The sequence below is a fragment of the Camelus bactrianus genome, chromosome 5 (assembly GCF_048773025.1).
Source record: "Camelus bactrianus isolate YW-2024 breed Bactrian camel chromosome 5, ASM4877302v1, whole genome shotgun sequence".
Lineage (NCBI taxonomy): Eukaryota > Metazoa > Chordata > Mammalia > Artiodactyla > Camelidae > Camelus > Camelus bactrianus.
Window position 1 is genome coordinate 48,716,959 of NC_133543.1, and position 25,416 is coordinate 48,742,374.

General features: G+C 35.4%; 1 protein-coding gene across 6 annotated transcripts in view; it reads right to left on the minus strand.

Annotated features, from left to right (window-relative positions):
* LOC105081966 (sodium channel protein type 1 subunit alpha) overlaps positions 1-25,416 on the minus strand; it is a 75,905-nt gene that overhangs the window by 38,858 nt on the left and 11,631 nt on the right. Inside the window, exons 2-16 of one of the 6 annotated variants that reach the window (XM_074363828.1) lie at positions 24,245-24,363; positions 22,071-22,160; positions 20,410-20,538; positions 18,590-18,681; positions 17,432-17,701; positions 14,504-14,567; positions 13,809-13,950; positions 13,120-13,326; positions 11,256-11,537; positions 10,066-10,279; positions 8,527-8,673; positions 6,937-7,175; positions 5,454-5,627; positions 3,551-3,907; positions 1,909-2,391 (exon numbers count right to left, since the gene is read on the minus strand). In XM_074363828.1, coding sequence (XP_074219929.1) covers positions 1,909-2,391; positions 3,551-3,907; positions 5,454-5,627; positions 6,937-7,175; positions 8,527-8,673; positions 10,066-10,279; positions 11,256-11,537; positions 13,120-13,326; positions 13,809-13,950; positions 14,504-14,567; positions 17,432-17,701; positions 18,590-18,681; positions 20,410-20,538; positions 22,071-22,160; positions 24,245-24,363 — 3,009 coding nt within the window. Of the gene's footprint in view, positions 1-1,908; positions 2,392-3,550; positions 3,908-5,453; positions 5,628-6,936; positions 7,176-8,526; positions 8,674-9,898; positions 10,280-11,255; positions 11,541-13,119; positions 13,327-13,808; positions 13,951-14,503; positions 14,568-17,431; positions 17,702-18,589; positions 18,682-20,409; positions 20,539-22,070; positions 22,161-24,244; positions 24,364-25,416 lie in introns of all 6 variants that reach the window. The other 5 variants (XM_074363827.1, XM_074363825.1, XM_074363826.1 and 2 more) reach the window with 5 other exon arrangements.

A 25,416-nucleotide genomic window follows, 5' to 3' on the forward strand; every position in this document is an offset into this window, starting at 1 on the left:
GAATGGCCCAAATCCAGAACACTGACAGTACCAAATGTTGTGAAGCAACAGGAGCTCTTACTTATTGCTGGTGAGAATGTAAACTGTGTAACGACTTCGGAGACGGTTTGGCAAAGTCTTATAAAATAAAACTTACACTTTGCATACTATCCAACAATTGCCCTCCTTGGTATTTACTCAAATGAGTTGAAAACTTGTATTTACACAGAAACCTGTACATGGATGATTACAGCAGCTTTATTCGTAACTGTCAACACTTGGAAGCAATCAAGATGTCCTTCAGCAGGTGAATGGATAAATCAACTGTAGAACATCCAGACAAAGAAATATTATTTAGTACTAAAAGTAAACTATTAAGCCATGAAAAGACATGGAAGAAACTTAAGTGCATATTACTAAGTAAAAGAAGCCAGTCTGAAAAGGCTACATACTATATGACTCCAACTATATGACATTCTGGAAAAGGCAAAACTATAGAGATGGTTAAAGATCAGTGGTTGCCAGGGGTTAATGGAAAGGGAAGGACGAACAGGCAGAGCACAGAGGACTTTTAGGGCCATGAAACTGCTCTGAGTGATACCATGATGGTGGATACATGTCTTAACACATTTGTCCAAACCCATAAAATGTGCAATACCAAGAAAGAACCCTAATGTAAACTATGGACTTTGGGTGATAATGATGCATCAAGTAGATTCAGCAACTGTCACAAATGCCTCTCTGGTGGGTGATAACGGGGGTAGGGGGGTGGATCATGCATGTGTAGGGGCAGAGGATATGTAGGAAATTTCTCTGCCTTCCTGTCAGTTTTCCTGTGAAACTAAAACTTTTCTAAAAAATAAAGTCTTTAAATAAATTTTTTAAAAAATTAGATTATTAACTTAAGGCACCTAACCATTTCTTAGACTTTCACACAGTAAGTAGGAAGTGAAAGTATCTTTTCTAGACATCTTTGGAATTATATTTTATATCCATTAGAATTTTAGCTTAATATTTCTAAATCAGTTGCTACAGACTGAATTGTGTTACCCTCAAATTAGTATGTTAAAGCTCTAACTCCCAATGTGACTGTATTTGGAGATAGGGTAGTGATAAAGGTTAAATGAGGTCATAAGGGTGCGGCCCAAATCCAACAGGGTTGGTGCACTTACATGAAGAGTAGGAGAGGCCAGAGCTCTCTCTCTCTCCACACATACATTGAGTAAAGGCTATGTGAGGACACAATGAGAAGGCAGCTATTTGCAACCCAAAGGAGAGAGATCTCACCAGACACTGACCCTCCTAGAAACTTGATCTTGGACTTTCCAGTCTCCAGAAATGTGAGAAAATAAATTTTGGTTGTTTGAGCCCCTCAGTGTGTGATATATTCATATGGCAGCCTGGAAGAGTAACACGCAAGTCAACATGATTTTAATTGGAAGAAATACATAGAGTATTTCTTGTTGTTAAATTCTCTTCCATGTAAGTGAGCTAGTGTGATGCAATGTAAGATGTACAGAATTTATAAACAAAGACTGTAAGTGCAGTTCTCACTATACTCCTTTATTAGTTTTATGACCTTAAGATTGTTAAGCTAGTTTTCTTATCTGAAAAGTTAGACTAATCACACATCCTTTTGACATTATTACAAGGATTAAGTCAGATGATGCATTTTCATATCTTGGATCATTCATTCATTCATCATCTAACAAATATCCAACCTGGGATGAGAAAACTTACATATACAATATATTATTCTTCAATTTATTAATCATCTCTCTGGATTTAAATTTTTGGTTCCTCAATGAAATTACATTATATATGATGGCAAAAATATTCTACATGGAGAATATACAATCATAAATACAGGCAATATAATACATGTATATACATATATCTTTATACCCACCCGCATCTATAAAATCTTACCTCTTTGCTTTCTTCCAGATCTGATTCACTACTGAAGTCCTCTGTGTTTAAATTTTCAAAGTCAGACTCTCCTACAGCAATTGGTACAGTCACTGTAAGACTGGGATTGTTTATGAATGACATGTAGTCACTTTCATCAATGATGTATTTTTCAACACTGCTGCCAGTTCCTATTCCACTTGTGGTACCATTTACATCTTTAAGATAGTCAAGATCTTTCCCAATTTCTGTTGTATGATTGGACATACAACTGTCTTTCTTGTTGTTTAGATCATCAAGTGGCTTAATTTCATCTAAAATCTTTTGTTTTCTAACGAAGGACTGTTGAATAAATTCATATATCTTTCTCTTCACAAAAGCTATTCCCTTGTGCATCCTATCCACGGCAATTTGGAGATTGTTCATTTCATTATCATCATCAGTGGCTGCAAGGTTGTCTGCACTAAATGAGCTCAGAAGCAAGGCCAAAAAGAGGTTCAGGACCTTAAAAAATAATACAAACAGGATTACAATTTCACCTCAGTGTAAAGAAGAGCTGATTTGAGATCACTTATTCCTCAAAGCGTAGAAGAAACTGTAAGTTCCAACAACTAGATGAGAAAGAAACACCACAGCATAGTGATTAGAAGTTGGGTGATCTGAATTTGTTGTCTACCTCAATAGATACTTCACGATTCATCCATGGGCAAGACATGATTTCTGCTGGTCTCAAGTTCTCCTACTTATAAAATGAAGATACTGAATGAACTGACCTAAGATTTAACTAAGATAAAAATTGTATGACTGTAAGAAGCAAGATTCATACATGGACAAATTCATTAGTGTTTAAAATTATGCATTTACATGCATTTCATAGTTTCTTTTATGATAAACAGAGATATTAAATTGAATATTGATTGAAAAATAACCATTATAACCCAGGATGAGAATTATGGGCTTACCACAGGCATCAACACTTGTTTTCTTGGTCTACTGTACTTCTCATACCCTACTGTTGACTAATTAGCACAACTATTTATAAACAATTGCTAATATTTCCATTAGACTGGCACATTAATGCACATACCTTTTGAAATATATATTTCTACCCTATAAACAGTCATATTCCAGACGTAGAGTGGGAAATATCAGGCATCATTAGCTAACTTTTGTTTTGATGTAGAGTCACTAGAAAATTGACTAACCCAGGTTGGCTCATCCATCTGCCATACGACATAGAGTGACTGAATGCAAATGTACAAGGAAATAGGGTAAAAACTAGGAACATTTAAAAGCACCACTTTTTTGTCCTATACTGTCAAGTAAGATTGGGCTTTTTCTGAATTTCTTCTCTAGATGTCTCTCTTCCTTGAATTTGAACTTGTAAAATGTTCCCAGTGTATCCTTCTAGGCCTGATTTCAATATGATATTCTTCTGGAATTCACATAATAAATAAGATAAAATGACTGGCAAGATGGAGGTGAGTATGAAAACTGTAGAGTCACTATTACATGGCTGTGTTGTCAAAGTGAGACTATAAGCATAGCCAAGGTAAGAGACTTTTAAAATTAATAATCGTAGTCTTTGTTTTGGACAAAATGGTCATCATTTCATTATGCTCTTAACCCATTTCTGAAATACGTATCTTAAACGGGTACATACCACTAGGTTTCCAATCACCATGACCATCATGAAGACAGTGAGGCACATGGCTTGACCGGCAACCTCCATGCAGTCCCACATGGTCTCTATCCATTCTCCACACAGAACCCGGAACACAATCAGGAAGGAGTGGAAGAAGTCATGCATGTGCCAGCGTGGGAGTTTACACTCGCTGTTGATCTTGCAGACACAATCTTTGTAGCTTTTACCAAAAAGTTGCATGCCAACCACGGCGAAAATGAAGACGATGATGGCCAACACCAAGGTTAGATTTCCCAGAGCTCCCACCGAATTGCCAATGATCTTTATTAGCATATTTAATGTTGGCCAAGATTTTGCCAACTTGAAAACTCGGAGCTGGAAAATAAAACAATAATATATATTATTATGATCCATCTTATTAGCATCACATATATCGAGGTTTACCAAGAAATGATGATTAAAATTGAATCTCTTACAACATCTGCTCTGCAGATGTTACAACTATGTATGGTGATGGATATTAACTGGACTTATTATGGTGATTATTTTGCAGTATATACAATATGAATTATTATGTTATATGCCGGAAACTAATATAATGTTATATCAATTATACCTCAACAAGAAAAATATATATAACAAAAGACACTTAATAAAACAAAAAGCTAGTGAATATCCTGGACCACTACTGACTGCAGAATTTATATTCTACCAATCTTGGTTGGGGAAATATGCTAAAAAAGCCAACTTCTATTCTTGCACTTTGTCTTCCAGACTTTTAAATCCCTCTTTCTCTGGACCTTCACTAATTAGAAATGACTTGGGGCCATCGCTTGGTCATAGTACACACTCCTAAGCAAAAGGCACGGAAAGCAGGCTGTCTGGATGTCTTTGGGTCAGTGCTTGGCTCTTCTCCAAGATACAATTCCTGATTTATTTATCAGAGGCAGAGAGCTGTGAGCAAATGCTGCACTTCACCAAACAAGAAGTAAAGGTCTTCCCTTCAGGAGTGTCTGATCTAAAAAACCTTTCTTCTTTCTTTCTTTCTTTTTTTTTTTTAAAGAGAATCTCTTACATCTGCCCTGCCCTTGAACACTTTCAGGGTCATGGCTCATTTTTGCACCCCCAGGAAGAATCTGATTCTTCCATATTTTAACCATGTAGATCAGTTTCCCTGAGAGTGAATTTTAATGATTACTTGGGGACCAACTGTCCTTAATTTGTTTTGTGACAGAGGTTCTAATGCATACCAGGGTTGATACTAATATTAACATCTGAATCTCAGTGATCTCTGCTCAAAGATATTAATTTGTCAATAGCATGCAAAGCAACATCACATTGAGCCCTACTCTAAGTAAAGTGTCTGCTATTCATAGTGCTCCTCTGGAGCACTGGCATAGCTAGATGCATCTACAGTTATTTAAAAATGTAGAATACTTCCCATGACTTTGTAATTCTTTCCCTGATTTGCAAGGACATATATGTGAATCAATGGAGATGTTAAGTAACCCTAAAGATTTCTCTCCTCTGATGTTGGGAAGGAGAATGTTTTCCAGAGGTATAATTAGAGAGTTTCTACATGCACGTCTTGTATCTGATTGTCATCCACTGCTATAAAGGGGTGTTTATAATTTCAAGTTACCATTAAAATGTGACACATTTCCATTAAAAATATTTTCTTAGGATCAGAAATATTTACTGTAGTCATCTGTAGAACAAGAATTAGAATGGCAACTGAGTAATACGTTAAACTTTACTTGCCTATGCTTTTTGCAATGGTTTTTTCTAAATAAGTTTTGACAATGCAAATGCTACACAAAAACTTAAAATGTTGATGGATGTGTGGTAAAACCTCTGATACAAGAACCCTGAGTATTGGATAGGTTTGTGTCTTTGCTGCCCTTTTGTTTTGTTTTTTTACCAATCGGAATGAACGGAGAACAGATAATCCTTCCACGTTGGCCAGACCAAGTTCTACCAGGCTAAGCGTTACAATAAAACCATCAAAGATATTCCAGCCTTCTTGGAAATAATAGTAAGGATCCATGGCAATAATTTTCAGAAACATTTCTGCTGTAAAGATCCCAGTGAAAACCTAAGATCAAAACAAAATTATTCTAATTCCATCAGATAACGATAAAGGAGAATGACATAATATTTGCTCTTAGAACAAAATATACTAGTAATGATTCTATTACTGGCTTACATTTGCATAGTAATTTATAGTTGATGAAAAGCTCTCACATACATTGTTTCATTTTATCCTCACAGAAATTCTACTAAGCACATAATGCAGGTATTGTAACTATTACTTTACTGATGAGGAACTTGGTCTCCAGATAGGTGCAATGGCTTGCCCGATGTCACACAATTAGAAAATGGCAAAACTAGGATTTGAGAGTGAATCTATTTTTACCCAGTGTTCTTTCCATTACATCAAATTGTATTTTCCTCCAGACTTTACACCGCACAGGTACTGACAAGATTTGCCCATAAACAGTTTTATTCACCTATAAGCGTACTCACATTTCCTTCAAATCAAATAGTTATCACTACACATGTGTATCTATTATTATAATATGTGCATTACTATTATCATTATTTGTTAAACACATGTAAAAATAATTTACTCCCATAGTACAAATACTAGAAATACTATAATTCAGGGTGTTTTGCATGTTTTGCTTTCCATCATCAAAAACCTTAAACCTCAAAACAAGTATTAAGGAAAATGCATACATTCCTTTAGAGCCCTCTTTCTTTCTGAAAATAAAAGCTAATATTCCTAAGTTGCATCAACAAACACTTTAATAACTTATGTTTTTTAGGCACAGCAGAGAAAAAGAATTAAGTAGCAACCTGCACCAAAAAATGCCCTTGCTAATCGTATAACACACAAAATGTACTAGAGATTTTCAATATTTTCTGGTTTGATACAGAATAGATGGACTAAACAATACATGTCCTACCTAGATCCTGGAAGTGGAAAAGCTGGAGACATTTTTGAGTTGTTAAATTATTGCTTACAATGATGATGACTAAGCAAGATAAAAAGATCTATAATTTTATTTTAGCCTTCTGCAGGTGGAGAAATGTGATAACATCATTTCAAAAAGTGTGTCCTTAAACTATGAACTGCTTCTGCATCTTGAAATAGTTACAAATATCAATAATGACTTTTCAAGTAGTACTGCAGGCCTGTGCCTAGTGCTCTTTTTTCCAGTTTTTGCTTTGCTGTTATTTTTGGCAAAAAGTAGGGTATAGCCAGCTGGATGTAATTCCCATTTTGGGGGAGCCAGTGGGTAGGAAGGGTGGTGGAAAGATTGCTATCAGCTGCTAAATGCAAACAGTTTGTCAAACAGAAAACTTGAAGACTGAACACATTTACCTTCCAATATGCTTACCAAGTTTCCTACTGTAAGCACATTATTAAAATGGTCCGTCATGGGATAGTGCTCCATGGCCATGAAGAGGGTATTTAAGACAATGCAGATGGTGATGGCCAGGTCAACAAATGGGTCCATCACGACCAGGTTGACAATATGTTTCACTTTTAACCAATATGGTGAACAGTCCCAGATTAAGAATATGTTGGAAAACTTATACCAACAGGGTGGGCATTTCTGCCTGGATTCTTCAAGCTCTAGATTAAAAAAAATCATCAAAAGATATTTTTCCACATGTATATTTCTTACAGATCCACTAGCCTTCTTTTCAGTAATCAACCCATTTCCATTTGCTATAGTCAACCTCTTTTGAACTTGATTTAAAAAACACTGTAGAATTTAATCTTTAGACCCCCCCCCCAAATATATCTTCAGACATAAACACAGAACAGAGATAGCAAAGAATGGTTTGTTTCTCTTATACATTGATACTGTGGTTCCACACTTGGCCTTAAGTTAAGGGAATGGTCCTTTTAAGGAAGTCTCAATAGGAACATGGGTTGGGGTAGTGTAGATACTGTGTGTAATCCTATGTTGATGTTTGGGGTGCTGTCATCCTCAGGCTATAAGAGATAGGGCAGAGATCGATGTGAGCCAAGAATCTTCTTTTTCATTCATTTTTATTTTGTGAGAATGACCTACTTCTCCCCTCCAATCTTGAGAGTATTTAGGAAGATAGAGGTCCTAAGCTGTGGTATATATAAACACAGCCATAAAAAAGAATGAAATCTTGCCATTTGGGACAATATGGATTGCCAAGTGAAATAAGTCAGAGAAAGACAAATACCATATGATTTCACTTATATGTGGAATCCAATAAATAAAATAAGCAAACAAAGCAAAATTCATACATACAGAGAACAGCTTGGTGGTTGCCAGAGGGAAGTGGTGTTGGGAAGTGGGCAAAATGGGTGGAGGAGATCAAGAGATACAAATTTCTAGTTATAAAATGAAGTCATGGAGATAGAATGTACAGCATAGGGACTATTGTCAATAACGTTGTATTGCAGATTTGAAAGTTACTAAGGAAGTAAATCTTAAAAGTTGTCATCACACACACACAAATTGTAATTCCATATGGTGACAGATGATAACCAGACTGACTGTGGTAATCATTTTGCAAAGTATACAAATGTTGAATCATTATGTTGTATACCTGAAATTAATACTGTGTTGTGTATCAATTATACTTCAATAAAAAAGATTTGTTTCCCTAAAATAAAGAGAAATCCTAATCTAAGTGGAACAGAAGAGAGGGTCACTATGAATAATGGGATTAGAAACCCCTAACAAAACACTTTATTCTGCATTTCCAAGGAATTCTGCCACACAAAGGATGCATTCTTTAGCATTCCAGTATTTCAGAGTTGAGGTAACTTTTTTAAAGCTTCTAGACTATAGGGGTAGGTGTAACAAGTAACTCTAAAATAAAACCTATCATATTCTCTTTACAATATACTCCTTCCAACCCACAGAGACATTTGTTTCAAATGAGACAATGTAAGTTCAGTGAAAATAACTGAGATGGACAAGAAATTTGTTACAAACCTTCTACTGTATTTGTTAAAATGCTGGCTATACTCATTGCTCTTTGCCTTTGGGAAGGATCTTCTAGAAAGTCCATGGAAACATGAAAAGAACTTGACCTTCTCTTTCTCATTTCAGTTTCGGTGGTTGTTCCCTGTAAAGAAAATGCTAATATATTAAAGGATTAACTTGAGCAGTATGATAAGCAAACAACCAATGTGACACAATGAATTTCATGAGACGCATGCATCATGCACGTTCATATTTAATTCGTGATGGCAGATATTGCTGACTTATTGTATCATTAACCTGGAATGTCCAAACTGTTAACCATTTACTCATACAGCAAAAACTGAGGGATATTTTTCACTGAATACTTAATTTTCTGAGACATAATATAATTTGGATATAGTTGATAAATCTCTTGAGAGACATATTTTAACAATTATATACTAATAGTAAAAATGAATAACTTGAAAAGTCATCTAAGTGACCAAGGCATTTTATTTTGAGAAGGTAGCCCTTTATTTAAAAAATTATACAAATAATTACAACACATGTAGCTGCCATCTCATTTTCTGGACACAAGACATAGATGGTCACTGACAACACAGACTGTATGTTACAAAAAGACAACACATGCTGCATGGACAACAGTTTCATCCAGGGTACCAAAGCAATAAGTCATCTAATTCTGACTTAGTCATGCCTCATCATGCTGATATATTTCCAAGTCTCATCAGAGGCAGCATGTGTTTAGAAATTCCTCATCTGGGTATACATTCACAAACACATAACATACCTTTGCACACAGACAATTCTTTTATCTGTCTGTATTAATAACTGATTTGTGTATCTTCATTTAGATTAGTTTTGAGAAGACCTATATCAGCATTTTTTGTAATAAGACAGATATGAGTACTAGAAATTTTAAGATAATAAAGAAGCTATCTATATAGGCACAGTGTTCTTGAAAATCTTCTAAACTAAAGCAGAGCTATATTGAAGAATCTGTTGGAAAGATTTATTATACACCCTTTACACTTAAACATAGGAAGCACTCATTTACTCTTATACCAGGGCTTTGGAGGATGTCCTGTATCTTAGTTCAGCATGGGTATATAGCAAATCCTCCAACTGGAGGCAGCCATTTATTATTGTCTCTAATTTATCCTTAGCATGTTTAATAAGTAAAGGCATTCAGGTGATATGCAAGAGAGTGTTGAGGCATTACGTTTTAGTTGGTTAGTCTACTAAAGATATTACAAGATGCAGGTGCATTCACAGCCTGACCAACCAGGAGTCATTCTCAAGGGGTTCCATTCTGTAGAAACACTGGCTGGTTGCAATAATAATGGGCCAGCCATGCCTGAACTATTTAAAACTTCCTTACATTGTCATCAGTAGCTGGCTTATCTATTATCACCTCTGGCAGAAGCTGTCCAACAGGCGATGTAGGCACTGAAGGTCCACCAACCAAGGAAACCACACCGTTGCAGTCCACAGTGCTGTGCATCTTCCCATTCGCTGGAAGCATGGCCAGCATCCGGGACGACCTACTGGTCTGGCTTAGGTTGCTGTTGCGTCGCTCTCCGTGTCGTCTGGGCACAAACAAGGAGTCTCTGCGGCTCTCGTTGTCCTCAAAGGTGCTGTGCTCATCATCGGCAAAGTCATTCTCTGAGCCCACATCCTTTGCCCGCCCTCTGAAGCTGAAAAGGCTTGTTCGGCTGTTTCGTCTTGGAGAAAATAAGGAGCCACGGATGCTCAACAAAGACTAAAAGTTTGAAACCAAAAACATAAAGAAATAAAATCCTATTAATATGGCCATTGGCAATGTGCTTTTATTTTTGCAAGACTAAGTTGAAGGAGATTTCGGCGTTCAAAACAGAATGTGACCCACCCCTTTTAACATTCTCGTTTTATGTGCATCCAGATTAAATTAGACTAGTTTTAAAGGAGAAGGTTTCTAGCCCTTGAGATTAGTGACTGGGGAGATAGATTTCAACTTAAAGATGTTGAAAAACAAAACCCCGAACCACCATTTTTCAAGTTCAAAAGCTAACATCTTAAGTACCTTACTAGAGACATTGTAAACACTCGATAAACACCGGCAGCATGACCTTAATAAGCTCAGATTTCCGTCTGCTCCTTCCCTTCAAGAAATTTCAACACTTTTCACAAATTGTTTCAGTCCATCTTTCTAAAGTCATTTTAAATTAATTATTATTCCTGTTTTATCTATAAGGCACCACGCTGTTGAAACTGAAGTTAAAACTTCTGAAATTCAGAGTGATGTGCTTTTAGACAAAGGATACCACGACTAACACTTTTGGAAGTGTGCATAATGGTTTATAAAGAAGTCAGGGGTAAAAAACATAAATAACATAAAATAACCCAAAAGATATTACTGATCAGTTAGCCACATATCCATATTTTTTTTTCTTGTTAAAAAGGCTGTGGACCAGAAAGATGAAATGTTGTTAGTTACAGTAAATACCAGCAGACAGTGTCAGGTGAGAATCCAGGTCTCCTGACTTGCAAACTGGTGTTATCTCAACTATAGCAAGCTGTAGATTTACATACATGTAGAGTAAAATGTTCTCATAACTATGGGCAGAAAGGATCAGTTGAAGTATCATAAACTTGGCAGTCAAGTCAGGTGATAAAAATTCACAAGTTGTGTTTAATTCTCTCCCTTTCTTCGTGTTCTAATTTTCATCCACGCATCATTCAACTCAGCAGCGCCATACCTGGTGTGGGGAGGAGTACCTCTTTTCATATGTCAACCGATTCCCTTCGATGGAGAAGCGAAACCCTTTCCTCCGGATGCTGTCTTCAGATTCAGATTTATGGAATTCATCATCATCCTTCTCTTCTCCACCCGACTGCTCCTTCTGTTTTCTTTTCTTTCTCCGATTTCTTCTTTCCTTAGCACTCTTGGAACTCAATTTGGAGGCTTCAGATGAGCTGTCTGAGAGCCTGCCTGCTGCGCTGGGTTCTCTGGAATGCTCTGAGGCAGTTATAGCTGCTGCCTGCTACATGGGGGAGACATGGTTTTAGCATGGCACCAGAGAAGACTACCTTTAAAAAAAAGAAATAGCCAAAGTATTTGCACGGCATTTAACAAATACATTTAGCTGACTCCAGCCAATCTTACACAGAAGAAACTGTAAGTAGAAGAGGGATTTTTTTTTTCCTTTCCACCTAATAAAGGCTTTTAGAGTTAATTTAGTTTTCTCTGTGCTAACATTTATTATGTTTGTATTATGCTTTGCAAACTTCATATTCAAAAGGAACAATCAGACATCAACAAGAGCATACATTGATAGTACTTTGGGGGATTTGATTTACTCTAAAAATTGGTATTTAATTAGCATTGCCTTGTTTTTCATTGAAAAAGAAACTGGAGCATGAAAGAAAAACTGAGGAGTTACTTTGGGGTCGTATCCAAAGATAGGAGGACTGAGATAAAGAGCTAAGGGCCTCCTTCCAGTTATTGAAACAGGGTTGTCCAATACCCGCAAAATATCATCATTCAAATTTATGGAAGGTGATAAAATCTCTTCCTCAGCCCTCCACAATGCTCTCTCCAGAAGACTGGAGAAGGGAGGGTCAATAATTTCCACTAAGCAAGACAAGACATTCATTTCTCCAAATACCATCTCCCACTTCTTCAAGTCAACGCTGGTTCCTCCTGGCCACGTGGTCATGGAATGAAAACAATGCTTTTTGATTACAACTCATACTAGCACTAGGTTGGCACTTCTGGATTATTATCACTGTTCCAAGATTACCCTCAATACACAGATTCTTGCAAATAAATTAATATTCCCCAAACAACTTTCTTCTATAGTAAAGACAACGAGTTTTGATGCTAAATAGAAAGAGAGAGAATTGTATGGTGAGTGTTAACACACTACAAGAACAAGTAACTCTTAGGTTACCTGATCTCCATAAAATTGATGACTTTCATATACTGGATACTGCTATATCAGAGAACATTACACTATGTGATCACTTCCTTATGTATGTAAGAAAGGCAATTAAGCAACCACATTAAAAGGCAATATATTTTTGGTTAAAGAAAGTAATAGAATATGTAAACATATACGTATATGCATGACTGGCACATTATGCTCTACACCAGAAATTGACACATTGTAACTGATTGCACTTCAATAAAAAATTTTTAAAAAGAAAGTAATAGACAATCTTCTATGAACCAGATGAACATCTTTCATATAATAACCAATACATTTTTCCTAAGAAAATATGATTTCTTGGGATTTTCTCCTAATGCCAGTATACTCCTTCAGGAAAAGGTTCTCACTAAGAAGACCCTAAAAATCACACTGTCCTTTATATTCTAAAAATTTTAAGATGATTAAAATAGCATAAGCAAGTTCTCTTGGGGTGAATATTGTAAAAATCAGAATAATTAAACTAAATGATCTATAGATGATCAAAATGTAGAAATCTTTACTAATCTCCCATGTTACCAGCTTTTCTTAAGTACAATTATCTCTCACTTTCTCTCCAGTATTTCAGTAACCACCTAAACAATATAAAAGGCTCATACCGTGAAACAGAACGTATTTGATTTGGTGAATTTACCTGAGCTGCCTCCTGTTGCTTTTTCAGCTGTTCGAGCATCTGCTGAAATTCAGCCTCTTTCTGTTCTGCCTCTTCCAAGGTGGCCTGATTCTGTTCCTCATAGGCCATGGCCACCACAGCCAGGATCAAATTTATTAGATAGAATGAGCCCAAGAAAATGACCAGCACAAAAAATATCATGTATGTTTTCCCAGCAGCACGTAATGTCTGAAAACAAGAACATCAGAATTTTTTTTCAATATTATTTCACTAACTGGTGGCTTCAACTATCACCTTACTGTGTATCTTATAGGACTCTGATGTAAATAATTATGATGGTCACATCCCCTTCTACCTCATTGACTGTCTTTCTTTAACCTCATCCTCTTCCTTCTCCCCTAACTCATGCATTCACATTCTGATCTGTAGGAGGGAATTCTTGTATTTACCAGGAATAGAACAGAGTCAAATAAAATACCATGGAGATTTCCATCAACTTGCTGAGCCTTTGAATAAAGTCAAGGAAGAGACCAAAATCATCGTTTTACATCTGCCTTATTCATTTTTATCACCTGCCACCTGAATGCTAATACTTGAGGGAGTAAATGGAGTTGAGGGGAGGACATGCCTTCTGTTTGAAAGTATATAAGAAAGTTAGTTTTCTTATATACTTCCAATTAAACGCAATGTGTGTCTCTTCAGGTTCTCACCAATTGGTAAAGATTTTCCCAGAAGTCCTGAGTCATGAGTCGAAACAGAGACAAAAAAGCCCAACTGAAGGTATCGAAGCTTGTGTAGCCATAATTGGGATTTCTACCAGCTTTCACACACATGTAGCCTTCCGGACATTGGCTGTAAATGGGGCAAAAGGAAGTATTACAAAAAGTTCTGCTGTCTGTTTATTCTGGTAGCATGCTATAGTTATAATATTATCTAGCTAGGAAGATTCACTATTTCAAAGGATAGAAGTATAATCAATAATTGATACATTTCCCAACTTTTGATTTAATATAATTTTACTAGCCACTTGATGTCATCATTAAAATATTACATAACATTTCTAATATTTTACAAAACTATTTTCTTTGATAATTAGTGTGTGAACATATCTCTAGTTCATTTTCCCTACTATGGACACTCCAGAGTTGACCCATAGCTCCTATGTACCCACCTAAGGGAAAAGACATTAGGGCTTTTTGTTTTATGAAAAGAGAAAGCTTGTCTAATATTTAAATAATCCCTCACCTTATAAATAACCTTAATTATAGAAAATTAGTATGAACACAGTTAGTTGGCTGTTATCGGTCAGTTTCTACAAAAAAAAGAGAAAATACATGTGTGTGTGTTTATAAACACACACACACATGCACACAAACACATACAAATTATTGGATCAGACGCTTACCCTGCATCAGAGCTATTTCCACATAGAAGTGCATCTGAAAAACCCTCCAGAAAATAATGATATCCTGTTTAGGAAAAAAAAGGTCGTATGACGAACATCTACATTATATTGCAAAATGAGAATAAGATCAGGCCCTGGTTTTAGGGTTCAGTGAATAATTTTAAATACATTATATAATTCATGCAAAGCCACAGGTAGTTGCCCCTTCTCTTTCCAAATACTAGCTATTATATTAAGAGGATTGGATACTCACTTAATAGTTCAATGCATTTGTTCTTTATGATTGTAAAATTAATGATAATCACAGGTACTAACATAATATCTTAAAAGGTATCAATGTTTTTCCACCACCCTCATGAAAAGTAAAAATTGCATTCTGTAAAAATAGATAAGAACGACAGGGATTTTTTCTTCGGTTTCTCAAAACAGCCACATGTTTCAAAATAAAGGGATTTTATCTTTTTTGAACAGTCTTCTGTATTTTGTAACACTTTGTAAGTGATTAATAATTAATTATAATTTACATCCTACCAACTTATAGGATATATCATAGGCAGCTTATAGTAAAGGATGCATATATCATGTCAACTACTAAAATAAATGAAATAAAAAAGATCTTAAATACTAAAACTAAAATAATTACTATAGGCAAAGATTACACTATCTCAAAGTTTTCTGTCTCTGGCAAATTCCTTCGATTCTTTCAAGATCCTGTTAAAGTGTTACTTCTTCCATGAATCATTCTTTGATACTTTCTTCTTTCCTCCCACTAAAGACTGGCCTAATTAAGAAGTCTTCTTACTGTGCTACCAGTAACATGTATATACTTCCATTGTTATTATATTCACTGTCTTCTAATTATTTGTTTACAAATACTGTTCCTCCTTGAAAAAAAGTTTAAATATTAATTATGTCCATATTCTAGTGTTTGGAACCTAGTAACCTTTCAATAAAGTTTACTGAATAAATAAGTAAAAAGGATGACAAAAAGAGAAACACATGAATTATTTAAAGAATCATTAAAAAGGACAATTTTGGATTTCGTAAGAAGAAATATTTTCTAGATGCTAAATTTTCTGAGAAATTTATTATATGCATAGTTCTGTAAGAGATACAAAAATACTTGATGGTAAATATCATTTTAATTTTCAATGTCTTTATTTCTTTGAACACAGGAAGATTCAGATACGATTTCTTAAGTTTTTTTTTAACATTTTTAATTGATTTTAAATCATTTGATTTCTTAAGTTTTAATTAAAATTAAACAATGTGAAAGGAATATGATAATTTCTGGATAAATTTTTGATACAAACTATTGATAAGTAAAGTTTTGTCCATTAAATCCAGTCATCTAGAAGTTTAATCTAAAGAAAATGTAACTTTCTGTCATAATGTTTATCTTTAATTTTAACCTTTTTAATTTTCTATTACTTTCAAAGATGAACTATTTTATTTATATATTTGCATTTAGTTTAAAATAATCTTTTTTAAACAAATGGAATATTGTTAGGGAAAATGGTAACAGATTTTTAGAGCTGAAAATAGCCTCAGATGTTCTTGATTTCTTTTACTTTGGAGTCCAATAAATTTTCCCTAGAGTGAAGAAATCCTATGACATCCTCATAATAGTTTCTTGATCTTAGATACAAATAAATAAACAGATTTCAGGGAGTTGGCGACAGCAGTGAATTACAGGCATCATATGAAGTGAATAAAGGACATTATATGTATTCCTCAGACATGTATTTTTCTTAATAAGGCATTTTTCTTAATCTAGCAATTAACTATTTGCAAATTATCTGTTGGTATGCCACTAACATCATGGAAGAGTTCATCTGTATCAACCAAGGTACAACTATAAAAAGACACTGAGTAGTTCTTTTATGATTCTATCATTACTTTCAGAATTATCAAACCATCAGTAACCTTAATGACTAATTCTACTTGTTCCACATAACCAGTCACTAAGGTTCTCCTTCTCCTTTGACTTTTTCCTGAGTATTACTCATCCCCTCGAAATAATATATAGCTATATTTAAGCACATCTAGAGTCTGTCTTACATATTTAACATTTTTCTTTAAAAGGACGTTCCCTTTCCCCATGAATCACGTTCTAACTCTCTCTCTGCTTTCCGAATATTGCTACTGGCAAATACTAAAATTATATAATAGAGAGAGAAATTTTTACTTACTTTTATTGTCAATTTAAAAAAAGAAAAGCTATTAGGACAATTATTTTTTCATTCTTCTTGAATAGACTACTTAAACGTCTGACTCATTTCATCTAAACTCTTGTAAAGATAAAGTGATTCTCGTAACTTCACAGATCTATGACATTTTTTATTTCTCTTTCCTAAAGCTTAAGTGACTCTAATTTCCTTCTCTTGATGTAATACTACTTTCAATTCTTATTCCACAAATAGAAGAATAATGTTTATCTTTGGGTCTCACTTAATTTCCATAAAAAAAATCAACATAACCTATTAAACTATAAGCACCTGAAACTGTGTGCCATGACCATTAGTTTCCTAGCATCCTGTGCAGTTTCTGGTACATAAAACACATTCTGCAACTAGTGTTTAATGGGTTACATTTGCATAATAGTTTATAAAGTACTTTCAAACATTTTATGTCATTTGATTGTCTCAATCACCATGAAAAAGAATTTACAGAAACTCAATATCCTAAAAAAATTTCTTTCTAGCTGAATTTTTCAGCCTCCCGTATGATGATGCAACAGAAAATGGCATTTAAGAATCGTAATTAGAATAGTTATCAATAAAATAATTAAGTGTATATGCAAACCATTACAGGTGATGAAGAGATCACCACTTGTTATTAAATCACTAAAAAAATTTTTTTCCATACCTAGATGGTAAGCAGATCCACAATGAAACAAATAAATCTATATTAACAGTAAATTCTTACTTGAATCTTGAATGTATGACTTCCAGTCAAACTCAATGAACGTTTCGTTTACAAGCGTGCCATTGTAATTCATAGTTACATTCTTCTCTACACTATGTTCCTCCAGGGAAGCATTGGTGGGAGGCCACTGTACACACTTATTCCGCAGGTTGCCCATGAAGAGCTGCAGCCCTATCAGAGCAAACACGCTCAGACAGAACACAGTCAGGATCATGACATCCGAGAGCTTCTTCACTGACTGGATCAGGGCCCCCACGATGGTCTTCAGGCCTGAAAGAAAGAAGGTTATTACTCTGGAGACACAGAACATCTGAAACAACAAGAGCATTACACAAATATCTTGAAAACACAGGGTCCATGCATATGCCTTAAAATGATTGCACTGCTAGTGGGAGAGCAACACTTCATGGAAGGCTAAGTGCTTACGGAAGAAAACCATGGAAATGTAATGATCCAAACAATGAAGTGAAGATCTTTATCCCATCAGGTTGGGAGAAAATAGCTGGAAGGTCATGGCCTTTACAAAGCCTGTATTAAGGAACAGGTCTCGTATTTCTCCTTCTTGCTAATGAAACTTGCCCCACACTTTCATTACGGTCAGTTGTCACTTTTATAACAAATCACTTGAATGAAAATATTTAAAAATTCCTACTTATAAGTATGAAGGATTTCGGTATAAAACTAGTGTTGGTTTGGAGTACATTGTACTTTAAGATAATAAACGCTCCATGCAGACCCTTGCTACCCCTTATTATCTTTTCCCTGTCTTTTTAACCAATATTAAAATTTGCATTGTATATACATACTTATCAATGCCTAAAATGAACAAAAAATTACAATAGGGAACAAATCCTTAGTACAACTGATATGGAAAAAAAAAACCCAGGACATCTCTTAAGTGCAAAGCACACAGACTGTATTACAGAGTCTCACGCAGGAAATCGTTAAACTCCAAGGCTGATGAAAAATGTGAAAACATAAAAATTTATGTTCAGATAATAAGACTCATTTTCTGAATAACACCCAATTTTAATGATTATGATGGTGATGATTTTAATGACTATGATCCCCGATTTTCTGTGATGCTGAGTGTCAAGCAAAGACACTGCTGCTGAAAAAACATGATGGATGAGCCTCAGTGTTTAACCTGGCTCTCACCTGGAATGACTGAAATGGTTTTCAGTGCTCGGAGAACTCTGAATGTTCTCAATGCAGAGACATTGCCCAGGTCCACAAACTCTGTCACATATCTGTAATGGGGAGTTCACACACAAACACAATAACAGGATACAAAGAAAGAGCTGCAGGCACAAGGAGCCTATGCTTTACACTGATCACATCTTACCTGGAATTACAGAAATAGTTTTCAAAGCTCTCAAGACTCTGAAAGTGCGAAGAGCTGAAAAACTGCCTAGGCTTACAAATTCTGTTACATACCTGTAGAATTAAATCAGAGTTATTCCAGATTTAAGCAGGATTTATATTACTTGCTTGGATCTTTTATCAAGACCTCCATGGTGATTCTGAATGATAATATTGTAAGTGACAATTTAGAAATCAGGGTCTATCACTGTGGTTTTCTTTACTTACATAATTTAAGGCCATTCACTAGATGGAAACTTCTTAAGGTATACAATCCTGTTGCCATTTCAGAAAGCAATACAATCAATATCGCATTAATTTGGGAGAATTAAGTAAAATGAAAATAATTCTTGGTTATTGTTTCAGGGTTTCAATTTTTAAAAAATGCATGAAATCATCCAAGAGAAATTTAGACAGATTGCCTGATCGCCTATCTGTATGTGGTCAGGTTTTGCTAGTGTAACCATTAAGAGAAAGTTGGGCAAATTCAGAGCAATATTTTATGGGGGCCCAATGCTGGCTCCTGCTGTTACAGCTATTTTATTCTCAAGAAACAGTAGTCCCAGTACGCCTTCTTTTGAGCTGTGGCCAGAGGGAACAGTGAGGCATTGGCTCATCCTGACTAGATATGGAATTAAGACGAGACAGGCAGCATCATAGCCCTGAGAATATCCGCGCCATTTCTCCTCAATATCCGCGCCATTTCTCCTCCACCCATCCACCTGCCTCCTGACACCTGTCAGAGGCCAAGAAGCTCCTAAAGGATGAGGGTGATGCTACTGGTCCGCCTTCCTCCACACTCTAATTTCACCTACTCCTGAGCGGCCTTCTATTACTTTTCTGAGTCTCTTCTTCCTTAAGGAAGTCTATCACCAGAAAAAATGAAAAACCCCAGAACTGCAGAAATTGTGCATAGTACTGATTGTATCTGGATAGGAGGTTAGGATAAAAGGTTTATGTTGAGAGTAAAGAAAGAGATCAAGAATATCACAAAGGGAAAGAGGGAAAGAAAGGAAAAGAATCATCTGAGAAATTGGAAGAGGCAGAGAGAGTGTTGTAAGTCTTAAAAATCAATTTGCTGATGAAATAAGTTTCATATTAAATACATAACATATTAAGTACCTTATTTTTCCTATTAGTTTGATTTGTTACAATGTTTTGATGTTTATTTTCTATTATTCTACCAAAGAACCTGGGGAGAGTGCACAATATGTGTAAGGTCAATAGAAATTTGTAGGGCCAGCAGAATTGTTTGTGGCTGTAATTTTAAATAGCCATTTTCACAGATGTATTATGAATACACTTGTGCTTTCATATTAGGGTGTGTGTGTGTGTGTGTGTGTGTGCGCGCGCGCGCATGTGTTGAAAAAGCAGCGTGTGAAATTTGCTGACAGATGTTTGCTACATGTGAAAATTGTAATTTCAATTACTGCAAAGCCTTAATGCCAAAGTGAAATGCCACTTTGACCTCTGTTATGCTAAATCAAAATCCGGAACTTAAATATATAAGTCACACCAAAATATCTATGGTTGAAGCAAGCTTATTCTTTAAAAGCACAGGCCCTTATAGAAGCCAAACTCTATTCTCTTTTGAAGCTTTCAAAAAAGGCACTTACGCAAATGTAATGACGGTGAAGTCGAGCCAGTTCCATGGGTCGCGAAGGAAAGTAAAATCTTCTAAACAGAAGCCCCTTGCAATAATTTTTATAAGTGATTCAAAAGTGTATATTCCTGTGAAGGTGTACCTGGAGACAAGTGTCCAAAAAGAGTAGACATACTAATCATTTTCTTCAACAGCACATCAATTTCTTGTCACTCCGTTAGTGGAGTGGACGAATATTTAACAAGGAATCTAAGCAGGTTAACACTATTTTCATGGAAGTGAAACATAGCCCTAAATTTAAATTCAACTCCCTAACACACAAAGAGTTGTTTTTAAAGTGTCCTAACAGCAGAGTGAGAAATACATACTACATCAAGTCTATCGAGCTACTGTCTGAAATATCTTGCTATTGACATAAATGAATAGAGCCTCTGGAGAATTACCCAGGACATTTACACAATGGAGAGGCCAATCAATAATACTGCAGAAGCATAAAATGATTTTCCTTTAGAAAATTAAAAAACTCAATTTCAAGCCTGTGTTATGAGTGAGGGAACACTGACAAATTAATCAGTCTTAAGTTTTTTTCTTTCTTCAAGATAAGATAGGTTAACTTGCTTGGAAAAAGACTTGTTACTATCAAAGTGGATGATTCTAGGGTCATAGAGGTGAAAATTTAATTTAGAATAAAATATTGAGACTTAGATTGGAAACTGAGATGTTTCTAAAATTTAAACCTTCTACTCAGCTTACAGGAGTAGAAATTAAATATTTCCAAGTAGAAACTTTGATGTTTCCAAAGTTTTAACCTTCTCCTTAGAGGATGAAAGCACAGAAATGAGGGTGACTGAATACCCGTGGGTCTCACATGTTAGCTTTAATACTTTAGAAATCCTTTGTATATAAATTTTTTATTTCCTTCAGAATCTTTATCTCTTTTTTGATTGGCTCTGACCTAGAAGTGTCCAAGAAGGGAAAAGGCACTTTGGAATACCCCCCGTGGTTGTTGTTTTAAGGCTCAGCAGCCACAGGGCAACAGTAGTCACTGTGAACGGCCCCAGCAACACTTATCACAGGTCTGGCCTCTCTGCCCTCAAAGCTGTCCCAGAGCAGCACTCATCAATACAAGGAGCAATGCATCTGGTTTCTGAAAATGGTATCCCAGCTTTCACTTCAGTTAGCTTAGTCCTCAGTCTATTGAATTTTCAAGTTTGAAAATCTCAAATTTGGGGAGTTTTCCCCCCATTGTTTGGTGACCACATTTGAAAATGATATAGGCCTGACATCGAGTGAATGTGCCTGATGGAAGTGAAAGCTCTGTGAGGCTCAACATTATCTTTGCACGGTGTGTGTGAGACTCACTGAATTCATCTGGGAATTATCTGGAACCAAGGTTTACCATATTGGCTCCTTTCTGCAATTACTTTGATCACATTTGCTTTGGCCACTGCAGATCCTAAAGGAAAAGTGATGAGTGTCCATGAATGATGGGCTTCTGGTAACCAGCAAGTACAGGTGAAGGAGAGATATTAAATCTTAACTACATATATTACATGTATAGATAGATACAAATATATATGTCTATATATCTAAACACACACACACACACACACACACACACACACACACAAATACATGCTCACGTAGGTAGTTTCAAACATAGGTTGAACTTACTCTACATTCTTTGTCCAGTCAGGAGGATTACTCATTGTCATAAACACACAGTTCGTCAAAATAGTGCACATAATTAGCATGCTGAATAATGTAGGTTATTGTTAAGGAACATACAAAAGAAAACCCAAATCCATGTATTATATTATATAAAACCAACACTGAGAAGCTCAAACTGCAGATTAGTCAAGACTCAGTGACAAATACACTGTCAGCAAGTCTCTTTAAATTTCAGTTTTGTCATCTGTAAAGTGTGGGTAATAACATCACCCTCACGGAGCAGTTGTATAGATTAAGCGAGATAATGTATGAGAAAGCTTTCTATAAGTATAAAGTGTGGCTTTTGCTACCATTATTAAATCAGTCTCTTTCCATCCCAGAGCATGTTAGTGGGGAAACTGGGCACTCTGGAGTTGTAGTTTTTAAGCAGAGAGCACTGACATGAACTAATTCAGGTGATTAAAATAGTAAACTGTTAAGGAAGGCACATCCCTATAGTATTGTAATTTCTTAAATACATGCGATACAGTATTACTCAATGCATCTTAAAAACTATGTAAACTACTGCATGGTGCTAGGTGCCAGGTTGCTCCATTTTAACTGAGTTTGTACATGTGTAGCTGCACTGGATAAGATTAAAAGTGAGTATTCTTCAAGGCCATGACTTAACGTGATGTGAATGTAATTAAAATTCAACATAAGAGTGATCTTAGCAACATAAAAGTGCTTGGGCAAGTCACTCAGCCTCTGTGCCACTGAACCTTCTCATGTGTCCACTGACTTTAATGAAGTGGAGCTAACAAGTGTAGAGCTCATCAGTTTGCAGTACTGATTAAATGGGTTAACACGTGTGAATTACTTGGAACGGTCTGCATGTTAGCAGATCTGATCTAAGTGTTTGCCGAAACAAATGACTGACGTAACAAAATTATGGAGCTAAGAGGGAGCTTGAAAAACTAGTTTCATCCCTATATTTTAGAAATCAGAGAAATAAGGCCTAAGATCTAGAGAGATTAGATAACCTGGCTGAGGACTAAAACACAGGTTTCCTGTTTTCACATCCAATATTCTTTCCACTACAGTTTACTGCCAAAGCAAAAATTTTCCATAGTGAAACAGAAAGTTTTCATCAAATGACCACATGATGGCACTAGGAACACAAACTCAGATAAGGAAAACTCCATAATGTAAAAATCCCAAACGTATGAGTTTTATGTCTCGAATCTTTGAACTTTAATTATAACATATTTATACCACTAGGGAATCTCTAGCTATCAGCTTAATAATAAAATGGCTTTTTAAGTTTTAGAATCTTTTTTTAAAAAAAAAATCAGATAGCATAGATTTATGATAATTCCAACAGTACTTCTCTATTTACTATTCCCAAAGCCATCAAATGAGACCCAATCAGAAGTGAATGTTTTGCCAGTGAAAATGAACAGATGAATTTAGCTGCAGAGTCCTTCTTTTTAACACCAGTAAGAATTACGAAGCCAAATCCCTAAAGACCATTTGGAAATACAATCTCAGCTTCTTTCATTAACTTCCAGAGTCTTTCCTAAGCCATCAGTTTTGCACGGCTGAGTCACAATTCAATGACTTAAATTTGAAATTCAGCCAATAGTCCAGTACTTCCTTCACAGACTTCATTAGGTAAGTTCAAAAACTAGCTAAATATTGGCCAAAGCCCCCTGACAGTCTCCTGTGGAAAATATGCTTAAAAGTTTATTCTAAGGTACACTAAAATGCTTTATATTATAGATATGTCTATACTTAGCTCTGGATATAGTTTTGTTTTTGTTATTATATCATTATTCACTGCAAATTCTAGATAATCACAAACTTTGTACAATATTATAAAAATAAATACGGCTATTTTACACTAGATTTTGTAGGACTTGATACATATAAGTATTTTTAGAAAGATATATAATGTTAAAGACTTTGATATATGAAAGATATATATAGCATATATAATGTTAAAGACTTTGCAAGTTTCAGTGACATCTATGTGACTAATAAATTTTAAGATGAAGGCTTATATGACAAAAGAAAATACAACATGAGAGTGATAAAACCACAGAATACGGACATTTCCCAACTTAATGTTATATTTAGCTACAAAGCACTTATACATTATGTACAAATAGTTAATGTTGATCACTTGAAAAGGATATGAATGTACCAAAATCTTAATAGCTATTTTCCTAAGAGGATTGAAGGGAGTTAAAATGTACAGGGCAGAGGTGGCACTGAACCGGAAGATGGCCTTCCCTTTATTCAATACTATAAAAGTCTGTAAGATAGAAACACAACATAGAAGTATAAAAGTATAAAGCATTTAGACTCTACTGCCCACCTTCTGTTATTTGTCACAATGAATCATTTCAATGTTACAACTTTTGATGTGCACCGTGAAGAGTTCACTGGATCTCTTCTCAACTGGAGAGAATACCCAATGGTATCACTTACCTTTGACCTGATACTTACCTATAATTTTACCATACGTAAGACAATTAGGCAAGAGAACTCCTTAATTTTCTTGATATTTTAAATATCTCAGTTAAATGAAAGTCTTAAATGGGTACACATTTCATTTTGTTCTACAAATCTTAGGACACTATATTTTTTTCATAGCAATTTTAGCTTTCCCAAATACCTTGAAAATTAATGCTGTGGATTGCAAAATCGTTCAATAAAACAATACTATTTTTGAAATATTCTTTTATCATTTCTGCTTATAAAATGAACATTATCACTCTATTTGTAATAGGAAATAAAAACAGCCACCATCAAACCCACCCTTGTGTTAGATGGATATAATCCAATAATTGATTTCTGGAGGCCAACCTCCCTCAAGAGTATCCGTTGACCAGGAGTGCTAAATTCTGTATTGGGATTTCTGAGTTAGCTGACACACTGAATTCTAATCCTAATTGACTGCCTATTTCATGTAGTGCTTTCTTAGCACAGAGGCAAAGCTCAAAGCCTCTGCAGAATCTAGGATCCATGAATGTGAATAGAATTAGCATTCCAAAAATTAGACATATTTGAGCACAATTAGCAGTGTGTAGACAAAAACAACAATAAAAATAACAACCACAAACCGCCCCCCTACTACCACCACCAAAAAAACAAAGCAGCCACATACAATCCTGTATCAAGGATTTTGACTCTCTTCTTCTTAGGACTTTTATATATATTCAGATAGCTAGGGGGTAGGGAGAGGAAGCCTATTTCTCTATGAAGAACATATCCTAGAAAGGGAACTTCAAATCTTTTACATTTAAATTCACCCATTCTTCAAAAATTCTATTCTTTCCGCCTTAGGATGAATATCTCTGTAGGT